At 44.4% G+C, this 26,084-nt stretch overlaps 1 protein-coding gene across 1 annotated transcript in view; it reads left to right on the forward strand.

Annotated features, from left to right (window-relative positions):
* The window catches only part of PITPNA (phosphatidylinositol transfer protein alpha), a 188,307-nt gene that overhangs the window by 104,538 nt on the left and 57,685 nt on the right, over positions 1–26,084 (forward strand). Inside the window, exon 8 of the mRNA XM_078680168.1 lies at positions 7,188–7,265. Coding sequence (XP_078536294.1) covers positions 7,188–7,265 — 78 coding nt within the window. The remainder of the gene's footprint in view (positions 1–7,187; positions 7,266–26,084) is intronic.

Below are 26,084 nucleotides of genomic sequence, written 5' to 3' on the forward strand. Positions count from 1 at the left end.
CTGTTTTATGAAGTTTATATGCTTCTGGATACTTTGAATGCTGGCTGGTAGGGAGTTCCATAGCTTAGCAGTTTGTGCTGAGAAAGCAGCGCCTGGTATGGATTTCTTTTGGTAAGGTAGTATGATGACTAGTGGTTCAAGCCTGGAACACAGTGTTCTCATTCGTTGGTATTGCTTGAATTTTGCTTGTAAGTATAGCAGCCCTTCTCTTTAGAGACTCTGTGAGCAATGCAGAGTGCCTTGAACATTACTCTTCTGGCTATAGGTAGCCGTGGAGTGATGGCAAGACTTGAGTCATGTGTTCTCTTTGGTGAAGGAAGAGAGAGTCATCCCCTCAGCATTTTGGATAATTTGTATTTTGTGTATGATTAATGCAGGTGAGTCAAAGTGTAGGCTGTTGGTATAGTCAAACTTGGAGATTATCCAAGGTATGGGAGGATGCAATGTAGTGTTGATGGCACTCCGTTTTACTTCGTGAACATTTGGTATAAAAAATAAATCTGAATTCATGGTTCCCCCTAGGTTTCTGACTTCTCTTGATATTGTTGGTGATAGGCTGGCTTTTTTGTCATTTTCCGCAGGCCATAAGCTCTGTCTTTGCAATATATAACTTTAGATAGTTATTCATCATCCATGTGTTTTTGACCTGAAGGCAGTAAAGTTTTAAATTGTAGAAGTCTTCCAGACAATCTATTTTCAAACATGATTTGGGTGTCAACTGAATAGTTGTAACAAGTGGGGTTGAATGATGTAATCCTGTTTTGTAAGGGGGTTAGGTAGATGTTGAATAATAGAAGTGATATGATGGACCCCTGTGGGAAACCGCAGTATTGTGTTTGAGATGCTATATGAAAGTTGGTAACAACACTAGGTTGCTGTCACAGCTTAAATTCCATGAATTCAGTGTGCATTAGCTGAACTCCCTTTACACCTTTTGTTTGAAATATCATAATTGTTTAGGAATTTAATCCACCTTGGATCATCTTTCTTAATACTAGCCAACAAAAAGGGTTCAGAAGACAGGAGGTTGAAGGCAAAAAATGTGGGAATGGCCCTACAGAAAGAGCCAGGTTTAATACATTTTGTATATGGTAGGCCTGGGCGGTAAATTCCGTTCCGCTCGCGGAATTTGGTTAATTTCTCGTTCTGCTGAGAATGCGGAATTACCTAAAATTCCGCGATCCGCCGTTTTTTTTGTTTTTTTTGTGCTTGTTCTCGCTTTCAAAAATGCCTGTTCGCGAGATATTTCTCCCTTAGCACGCAAACAGCGTTCGCGAACAGGAAAAAAGCATCGCGAACGGGCGGAACAAGCAATTCCACATGTTTGTTGAACGTTTGCGTGCTCGCTGATATTTTTAACCGTTTCGCAGAGCTTTGCATAGCACGACTACGCAAATTCCGCCCACCCTTAGTATATGGTATGTCAAGAAAAGAATTAGCTGTGTGAAAAGATTGTAGTACTGTACAGGGCACCGAGTCATGCTCTTCTTAAGCCAGCAACTTTCATGACTTTTCCTGTTCAGGATGCATACATGGTTGTCACTACCTATACTTAACAGTCATTCAGAAGCAATGTCCAATCATGAAACTCAAGATTCCAATATGGCACAGTGTTTTTATCAACATATTATGCTGGGGCAGAGTCATCGCAAGTCAGGTACATATTACATTTAATGGACATTGCTTCAGGCTAAACTGGCCAGCTGTAAAATATAGCCTGGTTAGATAACTGCTGCTCTACAGATCTATATTTTGTTTCCAGGAGCCAGATATTTTGTTAGATTGATCTGCTTGCTACAAATGGCTGCAAATATCCCAACCAGCAGCACTGTCAATCTGAAAGTATCCAATATAGTCTGCCATGTCACAGAGAGCTGCTATGACCAAATGTATCTTTCAAAAATGGCTTATTATCTACATAACCCTTTACAGGGTATACACGCTCAGGATCCATTCCCTTGGACCAATTATTGTGAAACCATAACCACGCTCTCTAGTTTTCACCATCACTGCAACCGTAAAATGTTTAAAACACTCAGTTTGCCACTAATTTCCCAAAATGTTCTTGACGGAGATGCTCTAAGTTTATTTTAAATTAGAGATGGGTTAAATTGAAACGTCTCTCTCCAAGTTGATTGGAATTAGGAAACTCCACACTTTTCAAAGGAGATGAAGGGACATCTTTACAATGAACTGGTGTTGGGTTGTGCCGCAAGTAATTTTGCTTTGCTGCTGTACACCAATTCGAAAGGACTTAAATGCACCATACTCACAAGATACAGTGTGTTTCTGTCCTTTCAGCTAGCGCTGGCATACAAATTGCAGCCATGCGCTAATACAGGCACCCTTTCACCATGGTGCAAGGGTGTCTGTGTTGTTGGCATCATTGTTTTTGTGCAGGAAGAGGCTCTGCCCCAAAACAATCGGGAGAGGCATTTTTCTCATTCTGTGTGTGCTGTACAATGCAGCACAAGTAGAAAGAGGAAAAACAAGGAGAAATGTAAACATTTGCCCTTGTTACGCCTACTCTGAGGAGGTGTACGTTTTTGGCGCTGACCCAGATTCACACTATGCTGTAAATCTGGGGCAGTGTCAAAATCTATGGCTGTTGTGGGGAAACACCCACAGCAACACCCATGGCACGCCTCCCTTCCGCAATGAAAAGCAACGCTGCAACTTGTGCTGTGTGGTCTTGCGTCTTATTTACTAGGCCATCAAAAACCGTTCAAGATGGCTTTGTTAGGCCTTGTAAATACGGGCCTGCACTGTGCGCATAGGAGCATCAAAAAAAGTGGCACAAGGGGCTTGTGAATATGCATTACGGTTTCCTAAATTTACTTGAGATAAGGTTTATCCTTTTGGGCCTTTAAGGTGTGATGATTTCCTGATGCTGAATGCCCGAGGTAGGACATTCTCCACCAAAGAAATTTGAGTGTGGTGGCACCACTTGCATCACTTGAGTCAAGAGATGTAGGAAGGATGGCTCTGAGCTGAAGCCAGCTGATTTTTAAAATTAAATAACTTAATAAATTTTGCTTAGGACAAAGCTTGAATAGTTTAAGAAAATACACAAAGTTGCAAGTCAGACATTACACCCTTCTACTTTAAATCCCATATAATTGATAGGATTTGAAGTTGGATTGTGGAAAGTTGATTGAGCTCGCTTTAATATGTACGTATTCCTTCACTTAGAATCGCATTGGTGTGGACCAGAATATCGATGACACGATATACTGAGGACAGAATATTGTATCCAAAATATCGAAAAGTAAATATGTATAGATTTTCTACACCTCACTTCACATATATGTACCTAAAGGATAATTTACTTACCTGTAATCCTAGTTCTCGTCCAGGGGTATCCTCATCATAAACATAAGCTTGAATATTCCCGCCAATGCGCTGGGACCCTGGAAAATATATAAGAATTATATATGAAAACATATATATATACAGCTCTATATATTCACTCCAGTTCCAATTCCCCCGATGAAGATCGAACGCCAACCCTGAGATACGACTCATATGAATTTTGTTTTTGCGCTTTATTAATCTGCTATAACGTGTTTCGTCATTACTGCCTTGGTCACTTTCAATAAGGTGCACTTGGCTGCCATTACAGCCTACAGAATGGCTCTAAATTAACCTTCTTTCTTCCAGCTCCAGGTGGTTAAGGATTTTCTTCCGGGTTTAAAAAATGTTTTCCCTCCTGTCAGGCCTCCTTTCCCCCTTGGGAGTTGAACCTGGTTCTTTCCAAGCAGTAGCCCCCCCCCCCCCTTTCAAACCTATTCATAAGACGACTCTTCAGCATCTCACACGGAAAAACTCTATTTTGGGGGCGATTACTTCAGCTCGCAGAGTAAGTGAAATTCAGGCGCTCTGTTCCAAAGAACCAAACACGGTTTCTCATCACAGCAGAGTGGTTTTAAGGACCCACCCCTCCTTCCTTCCGAAGGTGGTGTCAGATTTCCATGTCAATCAAACAATCTCACTACCTGCTTTTTCCCCACTCCATCTACAACAGCAGAAAAATCTCTTAATTCCCTTGATCTTAAGAGAGTTCTGAAATTCTACTTAGATAAATCCAAGACCATTAGAAAGTCTGATCAGTTATTTCTAAACTATGGTGCCATCAGAAGAGGTTTCCCAGCCTCCGCTAAAATTCTACATGATACATATTCAATACATCAATAATTAAGAGCCCCTCCCTTCAGCAGGTTACTTCATGAGGCCATAGAAAGAGTGACATCATGGGCAACCTATGTTCACCCAATACCCCATGTTGCTCAAAGTCTGACCACGGCCCTTAGAAGATTTACAGTACAAAACCGAGTCAAAGCATCGGAGGACAATTTTAAAAATAACAGGGCCACCCTTGCATGTTTAAATCTAGCTTTCTTTAAAATTCTCTTCAAAAAGAGGCTCCTAGGTTGTGAATAAAAGGGACATAGTAAAACAAAGTGAAGGGTATCCTGTGGAGACCGTTGGTCCCAGCCACACGGACTGTTCATCTCTATAGAGATGTATATCCTGCTGGGTCAGCTAGTATGTGATGCAGAAGATTTAGCCTGAACAGTGTCATTAAAAATCTATCATTGGCATTATGAAAGTAAGACAAATAAGGTTCAATGCCCTCAGATGTTTTGGTTAGAAGATGTTCTCTCACTGACGATTTAAACGGCTCCCTATCTTCCCTGAGTGTTGTAACATGCTTAAAAAACGGCCCTTAACCATGGCCTTATCCTGCACAGATATTTTCGAAGGGTTAGTTAAAAGATCTGCACATCCTATTCCCTCAAGGGTCTCCTTCATGTACTTTAGCCATGGGATATTAAGCCCCCGGTTGCGGACGAGGCAGTCTATGACCGGCCTCCTGAATGTTTCTATGCTATTGAAGTTACAATGCAGCCTATGGGCAAACAATGCCTGCTTTTCTCTTTGCAGGACTACTTTGCTGTTGTTCATTAAAAGCAGTTCAAGTGTCTTTTGGTCTTCCTAGTTTATTTGTGTATGTGCAAAGACAAGATTTCACAGCCTGTTGGTATCTTCTGTAAAGCTGCATTGTTTGTTTTTGGAAAAAATGATATATATCTATGAGAGGGAGAGCTGTATACATGTTTTCATATATAATTTGTATATACTTTCGGGGGTCCCCGCCCATGGAAGGGTATATTCCAGTTCTTATGACTATTGATGAGGATCCCCTCTAAGAGAACACTCTATATATCTTGAGGGTGTGGAGTTAGGAATATTAAATCTATATGCCCTATATATGCACTTACCTTTCAATATTCTGTCCTCTATAGTCTTTGACCGCGATCTTTTAAGGGTCAATATTTAGTAAGACGACCAGTATTTAAGAAATAATGCAACTATAGAGCACAGCTTTAATGTGTGATCATAGCTGAGGGCCATCGCCCCCTAAAAATATACTTCTGGCTACGGGCCTGCTTGAAAGTGCAGCTTTAGCTCAGTGAATGGAGAATTTGTAGCATTTCCTTTTGACTTTGAGCGTGTTAAATGACACTGGTGTTTTTGTGACTCTCCACAGTCCTTCAGCTCTGTAGACCAAGTATCTCTTGACTCTAAGGCTAGAAAAAAAGAAACATTTTGAGTCTTGTATTTGTACAGGTTTCTCCTGCAGAGTAGGAGTAATACAGTTGACTGTAAAGTATATCAACCTAAAATGTGAAGCAATACTTTGTAGACTGCAGTGGAATTCTGTCCAGTACTTCCTGATGAGAGGGAGGCGATCACCTGTTTAGCAAAGCTTGTTACTGGTCTGTTTAAGGGCTCAGTTATAACAGCAGCTCAAGGAGAGAGTAAAACAGGTTCACGTTTCTATTCCTTAGAAGTGCAAAACCTTCAGTGCTGGTGTATTTCCCAAGGCAATAACTATGGTTGTTATGTTACTTGATTTTCCGCCTCCGTTGTTAGTAGTTGTCAGTCGTCATTAATTAGAGTCTGAGTTTTCAGTGGTCATCTGCCTGCCTGATCCATATCTGTCATTATCTGGCATTAACGTTTTTCTCTACACATGGTTCACTGCCTACGCATCTTTTGGTCCCCTTATTTTCTCCTTCAAACGTTCAATTAGTAGTGTGGTTCTATATTAATGTGGATTAATGAGCCATACAATGGTCTGGGTAGGGGAGGATTGTTCTGTAGAATGTAAAATTCTATTTTGACAGCAGTGCTATTTAGAAGTGCTTCTAAAAAAGCACCCCTTCACTCTAACTTTTCTTGCCCTCCCCCACTTCATTTGTTTCCTGAATGCACCCGGTCACCCCTTTACAAAGTTGACTTCTTTCATGAAATGTTTAATTTGCTTTCATTTTGATAATCAGTCTAGAGGGATTGGTTAGGGGACCCCAGACACTTTTCTTTGTCATTGCTTATTAAACAATAGGAGGGTCTACCATCAGTTCTATAAAATGTAACTACCCTTCTCGGCAACATGTGGTTTTCTTTTTTTTCCTTTTCAAGAATGAGAATTTACCGCAAGGTTTTGTTGTACATGCAGCAGCCAAAGAAAAATGCCCCCCACGGCACCCCACCATATGTACAAAAACAATGTATGCTAAAAGCACTGTTTTTACGTTTGAAAGTTTCATGCTTTTGTTGGTTTCAAGTGTTTCATAATAATGCCAGTTGAAGTGGAGAAAACTCCATTTGGTTTTGATCATGTTGGTAACCATTTGGCAATTATGTCTCAAATTCAAGGCTTGCTTGTTGACAGCTTTGTACTCTACATTGATATAGGGTCTATGGTGTGGCATGCTCGCACTGTATTTTAGTGTGAAAAAATTAAGTAATATTGGCCTGTTCCCTCATTAGGCTACATGCTTCCATCTTTGATAGCTTAATGAGTTTTTATAATCTGCTTTGGTTGGTTTTGTGCTTGCACTGTTTGTTACTTAATTGTGTGCATGGGATGCACACTGGTAAATGACATTTACATTGGTCTTTGCTTAATAATTTTGCTGTACTGCACATGGGAAAGTGGTATGTTTGCAGAATACATTACTCAATGCATCGTATTCTGCTTTGCAGTGTGTGTTGATTAAAGACGTTCTAGCACTGTGCATTGCTTGAGGATCTATAAAGAATGTCCCTCATAAATACAAGTTGTGCTGATTCCAGGTCGACTCTTTCTTGTTGTAATTCTTTTGTTCATTATTCTGTAGGATTATAAACCAGATGAAGACCCATCAAAATTCAAATCTGTGAAGACTGGCCGTGGTCCTCTGGGCCCTGATTGGAAGGTACAGATAACATGATGTGTGACATTGATTTGCACTTGAAAAAGCATCCTGTCATGATTTACAGGATCCAGTTTGTTATTATTGAATCATGAGATTGTTCGATCCAGTCAAATGTTGGGAAGGCAGCAAGGTTTTGAAATAGGTTGAATATTGATGGAAGGGGCATGTGATAGCTCTAGAAGCCCGTGGTTAATTACTCCCCTAACAATATGATTAATGGCTTTGCTGCTAAATGTAAAATACTAGCTGAATGGTTTTATTTCACAGCGTACTTCTGTATTTTATACTTACAATGGCACCCCCTCAAAAGCAATGAACAATCTACCAACTTTGACTCAAAATAATAGTGCACAAATTAGCATGTACTTCAGTTCTCAGTAATGCTCAGGGCTGTTGGCTATCAGTCAAATTTCGCCGATATCGAAAAGGTGCCTTTAAAGTCAGTAAGTATTTGTAGCCAAATCTGAAACTACTCAAGAGGAGCAGCGGCCTGGACCACTGCCAGGGCATTGCCACAAGAATCAAGGAATGCATGTAAAATGAAGATAGAATGCCAGGCCTTTCATTTATGTAGTGAACATCCTAAATTCATGTCACATAATTCAGTGGGGTGATTCCCATAATAGCACTTTAGTATATAACATGGTGAGTCCAAAATCTCAGCAAAAGCACTCTGAAAAATAGGACAGGATACAAGTATGTTGTAAAGTGTTCCTGTAATGGTTAAGGGTTAAAGGAATGGTTTAATGTAGAACGAAGGTGGAATCGGTTAAGTTAAAAGAGGAGGGAATACAGAAGGGTCTCCCAGTGTTTTATCACCAAATAAAAGCAGCTCCACCTGGAGCCCAAGACCCGAGAGGGGTGGAGAGTGATGCCGGCGGAGCACACTAACGAAAAAACCAACAGCAAACGGAATAAATGATCACTCGGGACACATCCAATGAAATAATGTTTTTTACTGCTAAAAACTGAGTTTTTGAGCAGTAAAGAAAACTTCACTTGACCTAAAATGCTTATTACGCGTTCCTACAGTAAAGCCTGACTGCTCTTTGCCACTCTACCTGGACTGAGCTAAGGATTTATTATCATGAATCCAAGGACAATCTTTGGGGTATTGTGAGAGTATTGCATGGTGAAGCCTAACCACCACCACATAATACTCTACCTTCCTATATTGGTGTAACAGCGGTGGAATCCTCAACTTGTGGTTCGCAGTAGCACCAAGTCCTAACTGATTTTTGCATGAGAAATACACTATTGACTTATGGCTCAAATATTTTTTTAGATTTTACTTTAATTTTTAATTGGAATCTTCGGGCCCTGTGTAGACTCCCATTCCAACAGTACAACAAAAGACATAAAAAGTTAGGAACCAGTTTTTTAATATGTTTTTAAAAGGTCCAACTTTCAGGTAAAAGGTTAGGCACAATGGAGGCTGGTAAGAATCTCGACCTGTCCGTCATCCCAGCACTGAAGATCAGTGAAGCTAGGTTCATTAGCTATAGAGTTACAGCTAAAAAGGAGGGACTCCGCTCCAATGAGAAAGATGAACTAGAAAGAGAGGGCCATTCCTCAGTGGAGGACCTTGAAGAAGGTGAGGCTTATGCCCTAACCCAAATTGAAGATTCTGGGGAAGAAGGTGAACGCCAAAGCTCTCCACCCTTTACCAGACCCCCTTCATGAGGGAGAAGTGACAGGAATCACTCTAGGAGACCTCCTACTGGTAAGGTGGTAGGTAGCCTTGAGGAAAAGCTACATCTCCTATTAGAGGAGAAAATAATTGAACTAGAGGAAAGGAGACAGGCCGTTGAAGAATGAATGGCCAAGATTTGCTTAAGCCCGAAGATAATGGCGGCATGGCAGCAGCAACTTTAATAATAATAATAATAATAATAATCCACATTTGTAAAGCGCACAATCACCCGTAAGGGTCTCTAGGCGCTGGGGGCCGTCGGGAAGATTAAGCGAGCTATTGCCCAGAGTCACATGGTGCTGGGCTAACCTGCCGCCGGAGCCGGGAATCGAACCCTGATCCCCAGATTCCAGCGTCAGTCGCCCTGGCCGCGGCTCCACACCTCTCCCACTTAATATAGGAAGGGATTGTCCCCAAGTTTAGTGATGGTGATGACTAGAAAAAGGGTGGTCAGACTTCCCAGCAGGTGAACGCGGTGAGCAACAACAAGAATAAAAAGAAAGGGTTCTCTAAAGGCCCCAAAGTTCTTCTCAAGAGGATGGGTCCGAAACTTCTCCCAGACCACAGGCAAGGGTGATAAGGGCAAGAACTGGGACCTAGCAAAGGCTTCTGGGTTCTGTCATGACTGTCATCAGCCAGGACATATGAAAAGAGATGTAGCATTCTCCAAAATGTTCCCCAGTGGTGGAGAATCCAAATGATTGGCTAGCCTGAGAGTGGCGATGGAAGTGTACTCAGGAGAGGCCAGAGGATACACTGAGGCTACTTTAATTTCCCTTAGTGGGGTGGTTATTGAAGCCCTGGCTATCTTACCTCCAGGCCAGGAGAAGTATAGACAAAAGGCCTAAAATCAGTGGGACTGAGGAAGAGGCTCTGAGGGATACAGGTGCCAGTGACACAATGGAGACTGTTAGACTGGTTTCTCCAGACCAAATGATGCCTGGTGTTAGTCAACAGGTTACCAGTGAGGTCAACAATACTAAGATCCACCCAATGGCTTTGGTAAGCTTAGAATGGGGAGGGGTTACTATACCAAAGAAGGTGGTTGTGTACACTGCCATCCCCGTGGAGTGTCTGTAGGGAAATTATCTGGAGACTTCTGCTTGGGCAGAAGTTGAAAGGAAGGCTCATGCAAAAATGCTAGGTATCCCTGAGTAGGTGTGTGTGTTGCCACAACCAGCGATTCAGGGACGTCATGGGAGCCCGATTCCTGAAATAGTGGACCAAGACATCCAAAACAAGAGAAAGGACAAGAATTCTACTGACAGCTTCATAGCGGTCACAGTGGGAGTGAGGTGGGGGGGGGGGGAGTTCTCCTGAGAGTGAAGCCCTGGAGCCTGAGAAGGGAATTGCAGCTTAATAATAATAATAATAATAAATTTTATAGAGCGCATGGTTACACTGGGAGCAGTGTGTCCCCGCGCTTAAGGAGTCTGTCCTGACCTAGCAGATTTCCTAAGTGCAAGGAACCCCTTCAGAGAGGACCCATTCCAAGGGCAAAGGACATGCCCAACTCTTATAGGCCTTAGGCAGCAAGCTGCTTAAGGCTAGCAAGCTTCAAGGCAAAAAGAGGTAGAGGTCAACGGCAGAGCCTACTGGGAAGAAAGGCTTCTGTACACTAAGGCCAGGCACCCCAAACCAAGGGCAGGCACAAGAGTGGTGGTCCCCCAAGTGTACACAGCGCTTATTCTGATCTGAGCACATAACATCCCCCTGGCTGGACATCTGGGACAAACCAAAACCTGGGGCCCCAAATGTCTCAAAAAGTAAAGGAGTTTTGTTGCTCCTTTGTCACCTGTCAAGCCAGTGGCAAGACAAGGCCACAACCAAAAGCTCCTTAATTCCACTCCATTTGAGATGGTAGGTATTGACATTGTTGACCTCCTTGACTCTCAACCTGCATCTGGTAATATATTCATTGTAGTAGACCAATCCACTGGGTACCCAGAGATAGCAAAGGCCCTCCTTGGTAACTGCAACAGGGGAGGGTTTCCTAAAGAGGTCGTCTCTGATAGAGGGACACATTTCATACCTGCATACATAAGCGCTGTGTGGGATGAGTGTGGCGTGAGCTACAAATTCCCCACCCAGTATCACTCTCAGACAAATGCTTTAGTTGAAGGGTTCAACAAAACCATGAAAGGCATGATTTGGGCCTACCCTAAAAACTCGAAAGGAGGTAGGATGTCCAGTTACCTTGTCTTTTGTTTGCATACAAAGAGGTGCCACAAATGTGAGTTGGATTCAGCTCTTTTGAGCTTTTCTTTGGCCATCCCGTAAAGATCCTCTAAGTCTAGTGAGGAAAGGATGGGAGAAACCTCTCATAGAGCCCACAGAGGACATAGTGGACTATGTACTGGGCCTGCGTTCACGTATGGCTGAGTACATGAAGAGAGCAAACAAACATTTGTAGGCCAGCCCGTAGCTGATAAAGCACTGGTATGACCAGAGTCAGCACTGGCTGAGTACCAACCAGGTCAGTTTGTGTCAGTGTTGGAGCATTTGGCTCAAAGGCTCCCAGGGCCTTCCAAGATGAGTGGACTGGGCCCTATCCCATTTTGGAGAAGAAAGGGGAAGTCACCTACTTGGTAGACTTAAGCACCCCCAGGAGTCCTTATAGAGTTCTCCATGTAAATCACCTAAAGCCACACCAGGGACAGAGCTGACATGACCATGCTCATGGACACTAATGGAGGCTAGGAGGAGGAGGAGGAAAGTGAACCCCTCCCTGACATACTGTCAACCCACAAGATGGTTCCGTAGAGAGTATTGTTTTATCAGACAGTCTGACTGTGCAACAGCAGTCTGACTTCAGGCAAGTCATAGGCCAGTTTGATGAGCTCTTTTCTTTGACCCCTGGTCAGACAACATTGTGTACCCATGATGTGAACGCTGGTGACCGCCTCCCTGCCAAAAAATAAAAAATATACAGACTGTCTGACTACTTCAAAGTTGAAGTAAGCAAAATGCTAGAGCTAGGGGGATGAAGCAATCTGACAGTGCCTCGGCAAGCTCAGTCAGACCCTCCAGGATATCGCGATTTCGCGGTTTGCCGCGAAATCGGCACTTTCGTAAAAATGCCGCGATTTTTACAAAAGTGCCCGCAAAATCGGCACTTTTGTTGAAATCGCGGCATTTTTACCAAAGCCGCTATATCCTGGGGGGGTCTGACTGATTATCCTTCTTGCCCCTCTCGGTGCACCATGATTTGTTTTCTGCTCCTGCGCAGCCCTCATGGCTTGCTGTGTACACCTGGCTCGAGGAAGCCGGAAATGGAGATCCTTGCCCACCTTCAGCAGCCACTGACGCCTGTTATTGTCTCTGAAGATGGCTTCTCCTCCACAGTTCAAGGTGCTAGCCCCACGCCCCGGAATGTTTTTGTCTAGTTGCGTCCCTGACTAACCCTAAGGGTCCCCGCAGCTCAACAGTGGACACCGTGTACGCTCGAACCAGCAGGATAGATGCAACGTCACTGCACATCCACGTTGAACTCTCCCGATGTCAGCTGTGAAGCTCCAGTTGAAGCAGTTTCTTCGAGCATGCGTCCCTTCATTTAGTACCGTGCTTAAACCCAGCTGCTACTTAACGAACTAGCCCTTAACCGACCTGTCAACCGTTAGAAATCCCTTGCCTCGACTGCTAGCATCCAACTGTAACCTTTAAGGGAGGCGGACTTGCGGTCCATCAGGTTTGGCTGGATGGCATTTAAGGCTCTCCTTGGATGAAAGCATCATCAGTAGTGACACTGTGGGCGGGATTTAAACATTGTAGGTATTGTGTTTATCCTACCACTTTTCCTCGAGCTAAAGCAGTATTCTAACCAGAATGCAGCCAAAACTCCTAAGACTCTATGTAGGATCGACAGTTGACCGTGCCAAAATCGCAGTATTGATTTTATTAGTGACACATGATATCTGTCTTGCAGTTGCCTGGATATGCCAGACCCCAAGCTAAAACTGTGAATTAACGTTGTGTGCTATGAGTGAGATTTCTTTGTCTCGCTATCAGCACGAGGTCATTACTTAATAGTGAACTGCTTAGACTGACGACTTGCACAGCATCTCCCACACTGATCAGACACACTGTTGCTTTAAATGAAGCACGTTTCTCATAGTGCCTATCAGCGGGGCATACAGTTGTGAAGGCCACATTCACAACCAGTCCTTGACCTCTGCAGAGCAAGCACGGAGCAGTAGTTTCATATCTGTCAGTTGTAATTGTTGGTAAGTGTGTCAGCGAGTTCCACAGCTGTCAAAATATATACAGTGCCAACAAATGAAAGTGCAATGCTTGTAGATGAGTGGGTGAGTTTATGCTTGTGGGAATGATGGGAGTGGCGATAAAAGGAAGTAGAGAAAGCATGAGAAAGTGAAGATGGTGCTTTATGACATGAGATTTGCAGATGGAGGAATTCAGAAAAGTGTGGAAAGAAATAGGTGTCTAACAGTGAGATATTGCAGAGGAAAATGGGGGGAAGTGAGAATGGGAGTGTCTGAGACCCTCCAGAGGTGACTTTTTCTTCCACAGACCATAATAATTAATTCACTGTGTCTACATTGTAAATAAATCAAATATACATAGCTTCATGTTGTTAAATAACTAAAAAAACTAAGATATCTGTGTTTGTTGTAGGAAGAATGGGCAAATAAAATGCCTCAAAATTGCCGCTAAATTTCCATATTTGTGCCGCTAAATTTCCATTTTTGTGCCGCTAAATTTGCTAATCCATGCCGCTATATCCTGGGGGGTCTGCTCAGTGGTACTGGTCACCAAACCTCACTAAAAAGGTAAAAAATGAGAGATGAGGTTTTGTGTGGATTACATGGGTTTAAATGCAGTCACTAAAACTGATGCACACCCCATTCCAAGAGCAGATGAGCTCATTGAAAAGCTGGGTAGAGCCAAATTCCTGAGTACCTTTGATTTAATATCAGGGTGTACTGGCAGATTGGACTCACCCAGGGAGCAAAGTAGAGGTCTTCATTTTCAACCCCAGAAGGGCACTTTCAATTTAAGGTGATGACTTTTGGTCTAAAAAATGCACTTGCCAATTTTCAAAGGTTGTTGAATCGAGTTCTTTCAGACCTGGACAACTTCAGTGCAGCATAGCTATATGATCTAGCTGTATTAGTTCTACCTGGGAGGGTCACCTGGTCCAACTGAGGGACATTTTACAGCCCTGCAGCAGGCAGGCCTAATTATCAAGGCTAGTAAGTGCCAGATAGGACAGAGTTCTGTTGTGTACTTGGGCCACCTTGTAGGTGGACACCAACTCCAACCTCTGCAACCCAAGATCCATACCATTCTGAAGTGGGAGGTTCCCAAAAACCAGACCCAAATCTGAGCATTTCTTGGCTTGACTGTGTTCTACAGGAGGTTTGTGAAAGGGTATGGAACCCTTGTGACCCCACTCACTAAACCTACCTCCAATAGGCAGCCTAAGTAGGTCATCTGGATCAGGAAGCCAAAAGGCCTTTGACACCCTAAAGGATGCTATGTGCACAGCACCTGTCCTGAAGGCACCAGACTATGGAAAGGAGTTGATTGTCTAAACAGACACTTCTGAACATGAGATTTGGACAGTGTTGTCACAAACAATTGATGAGGGCCAGGATCGACCAGTTGCCTATATCAACAGGCAACTCCTCCCTAGAGATCTGCTTTGAAGTGCCATTCAGAGGGAAGCCTTTGCTGTGGTTTGGTACCTGAAAAAGCTGAGACCATACTTGTTTGGGACTCACTTAAAGGTTTAAACCAACCACAGGCCTCTCCGATGGCTGATGCAGATGAGAAGAGAACTCCAAATTGTTGAGGCGGTCCTTATCCATACAGGATATGGCATTTTCATTAGAACACAGACTAGGGACTGACCATGCCAATGCAGATGGCCTTTCCAGGTTTTCCCACTTAGACTATGATAACTACAAGGGGATAGGTTAGCTACTAATCACCTTTTGTCTGAGGGAAGGTGGGGAAATGTCATGTAGGTAAGTACCCTTTTTTGTATTCTGCCTCAACCCCAGCCCCCTCCCCACCCCCTCCACCCTTCACCTTTTGCTCTAATGCTGATGGTTATGACCAGGCCCTGGAGCCAGTGCTCTCTCCCGTTAACTGATATATATGAATTGGCAGCCCTAATTGGCAAGGGCTTTAACCCTCTTATAAGTACCTAGTATATGGTGCCAGTGGTACCCAGGGCATGGGTGTTAAAGGGGTCATCAGGGCCTGAAGCACTGTTTGTGCCACCGTGAGTAACCCAAGTAAACTACTGACAGCAGGCCTGCCGTTGCAGACTGCAGAAGCAGTGCAAACGTCTCAAACTCGACTTGGCCCTCACCATGTGTGGCAAAGTCAATGCAATATTTTTAATATATTCCCGTCACCCCATTGGAGGGCTTTCTGAGCCCAGGAGGCAGGGTGCATTATATTAAAGGTGTGGACATGTATGTGTAAGCTTATATGTTCCTATAGTGACCTTGAGCATTAAATGATAGGCGGTTAATAGGATTGAATGGGTTGACACCCTGCCCAACTTGAGGTCGCCAGCTCCATTATGGTACCACCCAAATATGTCATGATTGGCATCAAACAATGTACCTCATCACCCCTGACACAAATCTTGTGCCGAGGACAATGTGGCATGCACAGAGGTGGCTACCTTAGAGGTTGTCTTACTGGTTACCCCAGCCTTTCTTGTGCTCTGGCTACCAACCCGCAGCTGTTGCTGCCGCTGCTGCCAAGACAGTAATCTGACTCCATGCCAGGAGGTGTGACCTTCTCAAGGAGTCAGAAACAATTGCTTGGGCAGGAAGGAGGTCACTGCTCCCTCCCTGACAGGATGGCTAGTGAAGTGGCATATCAAGACAGTGAGCTTCAAATCCTACACAGCTTCTGCTAGGCAACCAGGCTGCCTCCCAAAGGCGGAACCAGCCATCCTCTGCCCCCAGGCACATTTAAACCCAGGCTGGCGGGAAAAATTTGATTTCCGGGAGCAGGTGTACACCCCCAAAAGGCTAGCTTAACCTTTTAGGGTTGGCAACGTGGTCTATACAGCTGAGGAAGATTTCTGCCATTTTTAAAAGTGGCAGAATAGAGGTTTCTGGGAAGAAAAGGTGACATGCCCCCGCATGATCAAGACTGCTGGTCGGCCGAAACAATCAGATTTGTGAAGAAATAAATCTGCTTGTGCATCTACCATTCTCGCTTGGGAATATGAATATATATATATATATATATATATATATATATATATATATATATATATATATATTAAGACACGAAATGCCCAAAGCATCGAGAAGGCACACAATTGCGCCCCCGCACTCTGGCGTGTAGATGCAGCTCGCTCCATTTTCCCATTTAGTTATCCATGCCGACGCGTTTCGAAGCATTGCGCTTCCTCATCATGGGCTGCCAAACAAGAATTGGGAATGCTCGCAAACTTGGTTTTTAAGACTTCATTTATTAACACAACCCCTCCCATGGGCGTATGCTCAATTCATTGTCCATAGTGCATTGTGGGGCTGGTAGTCATCGTTGCGATTGTCTTTAAGCCTTTAAGTAAGTTCCCAATTGTTGTTTGTGAATAATTGCATTTTTCTACCTTGAGTAGGCTGGGTTGCCTTGGTGTGAGCTCTTTTTGCATGTGGGTTGCAATGCCTCTCGGAAATGAAGTGTTCCGTTCCCGAAGCCTCTCCGTTTCGGATGGTGCTCTTCTCCTCGGCAGGGCGGCCGAGTAAGTAATTAAGACACGAAATGCCCAAAGCATCGAGAAGGCACACAATTGCGCCCCCGCACTCTGGCGTGTAGATGCAGCTCGCTCCATTTTCCCATTTAGTTATCCATGCCGACGCGTTTCGAAGCATTGCGCTTCCTCATCATGGGCTGCCAAACAAGAATTGGGAATGCTCGCAAACTTGGTTTTTAAGACTTCATTTATTAACACAACCCCTCCCATGGGCGTATGCTCAATTCATTGTCCATAGTGCATTGTGGGGCTGGTAGTCATCGTTGCGATTGTCTTTAAGCCTTTAAGTAAGTTCCCAATTGTTGTTTGTGAATAATTGCATTTTTCTACCTTGAGTAGGCTGGGTTGCCTTGGTGTGAGCTCTTTTTGCATGTGGGTTGCAATGCCTCTCGGAAATGAAGTGTTCCGTTCCCGAAGCCTCTCCGTTTCGGATGGTGCTCTTCTCCTCGGCAGGGCGGCCGAGTAAGTAATTAAGACACGAAATGCCCAAAGCATCGAGAAGGCACACAATTGCGCCCCCGCACTCTGGCGTGTAGATGCAGCACGCTCCATTTTCCCATTTAGTTATCCATGCCGACGCGTTTCGAAGCATTGCGCTTCCTCATCATGGGCTGCCAAACAAGAATTGGGAATGCTCGCAAACTTGGTTTTTAAGACTTCATTTATTAACACAACCCCTCCCATGGGCGTATGCTCAATTCATTGTCCATAGTGCATTGTGGGGCTGGTAGTCATCGTTGCGATTGTCTTTAAGCCTTTAAGTAAGTTCCCAATTGTTGTTTGTGAATAATTGCATTTTTCTACCTTGAGTAGGCTGGGTTGCCTTGGTGTGTGCTCTTTTTGCATGTGGGTTGCAATGCCTCTCGGAAATGAAGTGTTCCGTTCCCGAAGCCTCTCCGTTTCGGATGGTGCTCTTCTCCTCGGCAGGGCGGCCGAGTAAGTAATTAAGACACGAAATGCCCAAAGCATCGAGAAGGCACACAATTGCGCCCCCGCACTCTGGCGTGTAGATGCAGCTCGCTCCATTTTCCCATTTAGTTATCCATGCCGACGCGTTTCGAAGCATTGCGCTTCCTCATCATGGGCTGCCAAACAAGAATTGGGAATGCTCGCAAACTTGGTTTTTAAGACTTCATTTATTAACACAACCCCTCCCATGGGCGTATGCTCAATTCATTGTCCATAGTGCATTGTGGGGCTGGTAGTCATCGTTGCGATTGTCTTTAAGCCTTTAAGTAAGTTCCCAATTGTTGTTTGTGAATAATTGCATTTTTCTACCTTGAGTAGGCTGGGTTGCCTTGGTGTGAGCTCTTTTTGCATGTGGGTTGCAATGCCTCTCGGAAATGAAGTGTTCCGTTCCCGAAGCCTCTCCGTTTCGGATGGTGCTCTTCTCCTCGGCAGGGCGGCCGAGTAAGTAATTAAGACACGAAATGCCCAAAGCATCGAGAAGGCACACAATTGCGCCCCCGCACTCTGGCGTGTAGATGCAGCTCGCTCCATTTTCCCATTTAGTTATCCATGCCGACGCGTTTCGAAGCATTGCGCTTCCTCATCATGGGCTGCCAAACAAGAATTGGGAATGCTCGCAAACTTGGTTTTTAAGACTTCATTTATTAACACAACCCCTCCCATGGGCGTATGCTCAATTCATTGTCCATAGTGCATTGTGGGGCTGGTAGTCATCGTTGCGATTGTCTTTAAGCCTTTAAGTAAGTTCCCAATTGTTGTTTGTGAATAATTGCATTTTTCTACCTTGAGTAGGCTGGGTTGCCTTGGTGTGAGCTCTTTTTGCATGTGGGTTGCAATGCCTCTCGGAAATGAAGTGTTCCGTTCCCGAAGCCTCTCCGTTTCGGATGGTGCTCTTCTCCTCGGCAGGGCGGCCGAGTAAGTAATTAAGACACGAAATGCCCAAAGCATCGAGAAGGCACACAATTGCGCCCCCGCACTCTGGCGTGTAGATGCAGCTCGCTCCATTTTCCCATTTAGTTATCCATGCCGACGCGTTTCGAAGCATTGCGCTTCCTCATCATGGGCTGCCAAACAAGAATTGGGAATGCTCGCAAACTTGGTTTTTAAGACTTCATTTATTAACACAACCCCTCCCATGGGCGTATGCTCAATTCATTGTCCATAGTGCATTGTGGGGCTGGTAGTCATCGTTGCGATTGTCTTTAAGCCTTTAAGTAAGTTCCCAATTGTTGTTTGTGAATAATTGCATTTTTCTACCTTGAGTAGGCTGGGTTGCCTTGGTGTGAGCTCTTTTTGCATGTGGGTTGCAATGCCTCTCGGAAATGAAGTGTTCCGTTCCCGAAGCCTCTCCGTTTCGGATGGTGCTCTTCTCCTCGGCAGGGCGGCCGAGTAAGTAATTAAGACACGAAATGCCCAAAGCATCGAGAAGGCACACAATTGCGCCCCCGCACTCTGGCGTGTAGATGCAGCTCGCTCCATTTTCCCATTTAGTTATCCATGCCGACGCGTTTCGAAGCATTGCGCTTCCTCATCATGGGCTGCCAAACAAGAATTGGGAATGCTCGCAAACTTGGTTTTTAAGACTTCATTTATTAACACAACCCCTCCCATGGGCGTATGCTCAATTCATTGTCCATAGTGCATTGTGGGGCTGGTAGTCATCGTTATATATATATATATAGCATATGAGCTGCAGATTACACACTATGCATATTTGGCCACCTAATGTTGTGCCCGGATGTTTGCAGTTTGTTTTCTTGTAGAAAAGTCTTTGGAAGTCACGGGATAGATGACTCCTCCTTTGGATGATACTGCGCATGGGCATCGGCTCCATCCCCAGATATTTTTTTTCCGCCACAGGGCTCGGCTGTGTTTCCAGCGCTCCGTGTTGGAACCGATTTTCCTTCGGCGCGCAATCCTCACCAACTTACAGAACTTAAGTTTCGAACGCTTTTCCAGTCGACGCTACCCTTCAACACTGAAAACTTCGATTCCGGTCGTCGTCGACGGCCTTCGGGCCTAACTAGGCCCCGACTCCAGCTCATGGAAAGGATTCCATTTAAAAAAGTGTCCTCAATGTGGGTCGAAGTTTCCCCACACCAACCTTCATGCCGTGTGTAACCTGTGCCTCTCCCCGGAACACGAGGCCAAAGACTGTTCCGCTTGTGCCTCTTTCTGCTCCAAGAAGACTATCCGAGACCGAAGAGCGAGGCGAGCAATGGCTCGATCTTCTGCTTCGATTCCGGACGACATCTTCGATGAAGGTGTCAACGTTCCAGAACAATACTACGTCGACAGCAATTCCGAGGCAGAAGACTCTGAAGTCGGGGACATCACTCCGGCACAACGGGTCCGACCCTTCCTCGACACACCCAAAGAAGGTCACACACTAGCCCTCGGGCTCGGGTGCACACCGACACACTGCTTCTACTGCCCCACCTTGGGGTAGTAGAAGCTAATGAAGCCTTTAGGCGACTCGGGCACGAGTCGGCCTTCGCACACTGCCAGCGCACACTTACCGGCACCGAAAAAGACAACTTCACCGGCCACGCCGGCATCCAAACCATCGGTGCCGAAGCATACCACTACTCCTTCGGCACCGAAACCCAGGTCGGAACCAAGCAATCCTGCTTCGGATTCGAAAAAAACACCGGAACCAAAAAAAACATTGGATCCAAAAAACATACCGGAGCCGAAAAAATCCTCGGAGCCGAAAAAGACTCCTGCTTCTCCGGTTAAAGACGTTGCCAAAAAAACAAAACAAACCGCTTCGGTGCCAAAACCTTCTTCCGCACCAAAAGATCGGCCTCCTGCAGAGGACTTACTTTATCCAGACCCTGCTCAAAAGACTCTAGTTAAAGATCCAATCACTGGACAGCTGATTCTGGCTTCAAAAAAGCGACCACTGGACACACCAGCTCTGCATTCCAAGAAGAAGGACATGGCTACCTCCCCCTTAAGACTGCCTTCCCCTTTCTCTTTCACCTGTACCATCACCACATCCTCCCATACCACAACATTCCCCAGCATCCTCTATCATACCAGACAATGACAACAGGGATGATAGCTCTGATGACATGGGGGTGGGGGGGTAACATGCCTGATCCAGCTACTCCTACAGGATCACCTCGCCCATGGGATGATTATAACTCCCAAGATGTCCCAAATATCCCTCAGGATGACATATACCCCTCAAGGCCTTCCCCACCAGAAGACACAATGGGTTTCAATCAATTAATTCGCGGGGCTGCGCAATATCATGGGGTAGACATGCACACAGACCCTGTAGATGAAGACTTCTTAATGGATACCTTTGATAGCGCACAAAGGTCCTCATCCATTCTACCAATGCTTAAAGGAGTAATTAGAAGAAACCAAAAATTTGCCTATGCCTCCAAACAATGCAATAATGCAAACACTGAATGATTAGAGATAAACCATAAATTTATTAGTTTATCTCGACAAAACTTTTGTCATTGAATCAATACGTAAGTTACAAAATTCACTTATTTTAGGAGCAGACAAAGAGAGAACCATCGACTTCCTTTCTAGCCATATGGAGATCAATCGAACAATGTGTAAGTATCTACAGTGAACAATTATAAAGCAAAAACATTGCGCTAAATCGTACATACATGGACATTAATGAATCAAAAAGAAACTTTTCAAGAAACAGGTAAACGATCACAGTTTGAAAATCATAAATACAACAACATGTGAGAGCAAGGGTGAATCTTTCAAATACAACAACCCCTAACTCATGAAGTGAATTCGTTTGTGTAAAAAATCACAGTAAGCCCATTTTGAATATGTGACTATCAAAAGCCATTGGTGTGAAGACAAATGTATGAGTTCAAATGTCAAAAATGCCTAAAGTCAAATGCCGACGCGTTTCCAATCCTGCCAGTAGTTTACAGGATTTTCATCAGGGCGGGGAACGAGTCCATGGGAACTTGAAGGTAGTGGCCTGTGTGGCTTCAATTTTGGGAATAGCGCTTTGGCTCTTTTGGTCAGGCGGGTCTGGGCTTGAGTCTTTACAACATTAAGTCAAGGCAGCCGGTGGCAGGGTTATTTTTCAATTATTTGATTTTTAAAAGTTGAACACGGGCGGAGGGATCGGACCGGTGTTAACAATGGAACGCTGTCCGTTCAAACAACGCCACGGGGGGCTCTGCTAGACTGCATCCTTGCTTCTACCGCACTCTCCGTCGTTGCCTCGGGTTAGAATCTGAGCCGAGGCAACGACGGAGAGTGCGTGGCCTCCTTTACCCTGAGCAGTTGCCAGGTGAGGTGAGGTTCTTCCTCCCTTCAACTAGGGAGAAGATACACCAATTTTCTTTTGAAAATTGGAGAGTGGGTGTAGATTACCTATCACATCACATTGAGTAAGTGTTGCAGTAGTACATCATAGGTCCTGACGAAAGCCGGTAAAGGCTGAAACATGTTGACCAAAAAACACACATGGTGAATAGCAATTCCTTGCATGCTATTATCACACTGCTTTTAATTATACCACATTGATGGACAGACCTAATAAAGTTTTTCTTATGACATCATAGTAGGTATTTTTAAATCACTTGGATCATTTTTCCTCTTTCTTTTCTATTTTGAGCACTGCAACTTTTGCCCCTTCCGCTCACACACTGTCATCTGTTTTGGTTGAATGCTCAACCATTGGGTCCAAAATTAGGTAGCCTCAGATTCTTCCTGAGGAGGAGCCTACAGGACACCATTTTCCAACGCAAATAACCCAGATGACGAAATTCCACTTTTGAGTGGGCTGATGGGTACTTTTTCTAGTTTTCAGACTTTGTATCTTCTCTTTCTCACTGTTCCTGGTATAACAATGTTACCTCTCTGGACTAACTTCGTGGTTTCAGTTTAGTTGTGGGACACTATTAGGTTCCATTAGATCTATTTAATTTAGACTGTTGGTACCTTCCATGTGTTTAATTGTTTAGTTGGGGGACTAGGTACCATTTGGTCTATAAAAACATTTTCCCCTTGGACCCTCTACCACTCTTTTTGTCTTTTTAATACGTATATGAGGGTTCAAACCTCAAGTACAAAGTGCCATTCTTAATCAACTCTTTGATGAGCAACACATATTCGGACCTAATGTAGATGTATCACTTGAAAAAATGAAAAAGGATACAGATACCGCCAAATCTATGGGAGCCCTGCAGTCGCAGGCTCCCAGATGTTCATTTCGTCGCTCATCCTATCGAGGTGCCACTAGGGGATACTCTTTGGACACAGCTTCTACCTTGTACAAAGCCCCTACACAGTCCACTTACAGCAAGGGCTACCAAAGGGGCGGTTACAGGGGTAACAATAACAAAGGCAGAGGTAAAAATAACAACTCCCGCTCAGCTTCTACCCCTGCCCAATGACTCCCTTCCCCGTCCCCTTCCCCTGCCCCATTCCACTCCTGTCGGGGGAAGGCTTCAACAATACCTGCCAGCTTGGGAAAACATCACATCAGACAGGTGCGTGCTCCTAATAATTCAGTCATGTTTAGAACTAACATCCACCCCCCCAAACATACCACCCAAGCAACGTCCAATGTCACAAGAACATTTAACACTACTCAGACAGGAGGTAATATCCCTCCTGAAGAAAAATGCAATAGAAATAGTTCCAGAGCATCAGAAAAACAAAGGAGTATACTCACTATATTTCCTAATACCAAAGAAGGACGGCTCTTTAAGACCCATCCTAGACCTCAGGCCTCTAAACATTTACATACAGTCGGACCATTTTCACATGGTCACACTCCAACAAGTCCTTCCACTTCTGGTACTAAACAACTTCCTGGTCACCCTAGATCTCAAGTATGCCTACTTCCATATTCCCATCCACACAGCGCACAGAAAATATTTCAGATTTGTGCTAGACGGGCAGCACTACCAGTTCAAAGTGCTCCCATTCGGAGTCACAACAGCGCCAAGGGTGTTTACCAAATGCCTAGTAGTAGTAGCAGCACACTTAAGAAGACAACCTATTCATGTCTTCTCATATCTAGACGACTGGCTCATAAAAGCCAGCTCATACAGCCAGTGTGTACAACACACTCGCGCTACTATTCAACTGCTTCACGACTTGGGATTCACAGTAAATCACACCAAATCGCATTTGCAACCCTCGCACATACAACAGTATCTCGGCGCTACAATAAACACCCAACTAACACTAGCTTATCCCTTTCCAGCCAGGATAACAAGTTTACAAACTCTCCTAACAAAATTCAAACCGCAACACTCGCTACCAGCTCGAGTGTTCATGCAGCTCATAGGAATGATGGCATCTTGCATATTCATAGTACCTCACGCAAGACTGCAAATGCGTCCACTTCAAGAGTGCCTAGCACGCCAATGGAACCAGGCTCAAGGTCAACTAACAGACCTAGTGTTGGTAGACGGTCGGACTCATCGTTCTCTGCAATGGTGGAACACCAAAAACCTTTCCAAAGGACGACCGTTTCTAGAGCCAGTTCCTCAAATAGTCATGACAGCGGACGCATCGCTCTCCGGCTGGGGAGCTCACCTACTGCATCACACCATGCAAGGCAGGGGGACACCGCAACAGAAGTTACTCCACATCAATCATTAGGAGTTGCTAGCTGTGTTTCTAGCCCTAAAAGCATTTCAGGCAAAGCTGTCTTAGTCCGCACAGACAATATGACAGCGATGTACTACATAAACAACCAAGGGGAACACACTCTGCAGCTCTCTGTTAGCATAGCAGATATGGAGATGGGCTATACCACTAAAGATCTTCCTCTTAGCCCAACAAGTCCCAGGAGTACAAAACACTATGGCAGATCTGCTAAGTCGACAAACACAGCAGATCCACGAGTGGGAACTTCATCCGCAAGTTCATCATCCGTTCTTTCAATTGTGGGGACAACCTCAAAAAGACATCTCTGCCACCAATGAAAACGCAAAATGCCCAAGCTTTGCCGCCAGATACCCACACCCATTGTCCAAAGGCAATGCGATATGGATGAACTGGTCAAAACTATTTGCATACGCTTTTCCTCCTCTCCCACTACTTCTGTTAGTGGTACGCAAACTACAACAACATTCCCTGACGCTCATTCTAGTCGCTCCAACTTGGGCCAGACAACCGTGGTACACCAGTCTGTTGCAGATGTCTGTAGTACCCCACCAAAAACTAAACCTAGCTCCACGCCTATTAACAAAGAACCATGGAGAGATCAGACACCCGGACCCAGCTCAGCTCAACCTAGCGATCTGGCTCCTGAGGTCATAGAGTTTGGTTACCTCAACCTTCCTCCAGAATGTATGAACATTATTAAAGAAGCTAGACGAAAACGCTTTGTAATATACTGCCAAAACAACCAAATAAATCCCTTAGACGTGTCTATTCAACACATCATAGGATATCTATTACACCTGCAAAAGTGTAATTTAGCCTATACGTCTATCAGACTACACCTTGCTGCCATTGCAGCATACTTACAAAATGGACAACATATGTCTCTTTTTAGAGTACCAGCTATAAAAGCTTTCATGGAAGGACTCAAAAGAATAATTCCTCCCAGAACGCCAACAGCACCAGTGTGGAACTTAAACATTGTTCTTACAAGATTAATGGGTCCTCCCTTTGAACCATTACTTAAATGTGAATTGCAATTCCTAACCTGGAAAGTAGCTTTCCTAGTAGCAATTACTTCTCTCAGAAGGGTTAGTGAACTACAAGCATTTACCATTCAAGAACCTTTTTTGCAAATGCATCATAACAAAGTGGTTCTTCGTACTAATCCTAAATTCCTTCCTAAAGTCATTTCACCATTCCATCTAAATCAATCAGTTGAGCTGCCTGTATTTTTCTCGCAGCCTCAAACAGTCGCAGAAAGAGCTCTACACACCTAAGATGTCAAAAGAGCATGACTGTACTATATTAAAAGGACACAAACGTTTCGTAAAACAAAACAACTTTTTGTGTCTTTTTCACCACCACACAAAGGCAACCCCATATCAAAATCAGGGAGTGCCAGATGGATTGTTAAATGCATACAAATATGTTACCAGAAGGCCAAACATACGTTAACAACTCCTCCAAAAGCCCATTCAACAAGAAAGATAGGGGCTTCAATGGCATTCTTGGGGAACATTCCCCTAGATGATATATGCAGAGCAGCTACATGGCTTACACCACACATATTCACAAAGCATTACTGTGTAGATGTGCAAACTAAACAACAAGCCACTGTGGGCCAGGCTGTACTAAAAACACTGTTTCAAACAACTGCAACAGATACTGGTGGTCGTCGCTAGGTTTGGTACTGCTATACAATCTATGCTTGGTGTGTAATCTGCAGCTCATATGCCTCGAACGGAAAATGCTACTTACCAGTATGCATCTGTTCTTGGCATGTAGAGCT

Source organism: Lissotriton helveticus, chromosome 3_1 (assembly GCF_964261635.1).
Source record: "Lissotriton helveticus chromosome 3_1, aLisHel1.1, whole genome shotgun sequence".
NCBI lineage: Eukaryota > Metazoa > Chordata > Amphibia > Caudata > Salamandridae > Lissotriton > Lissotriton helveticus.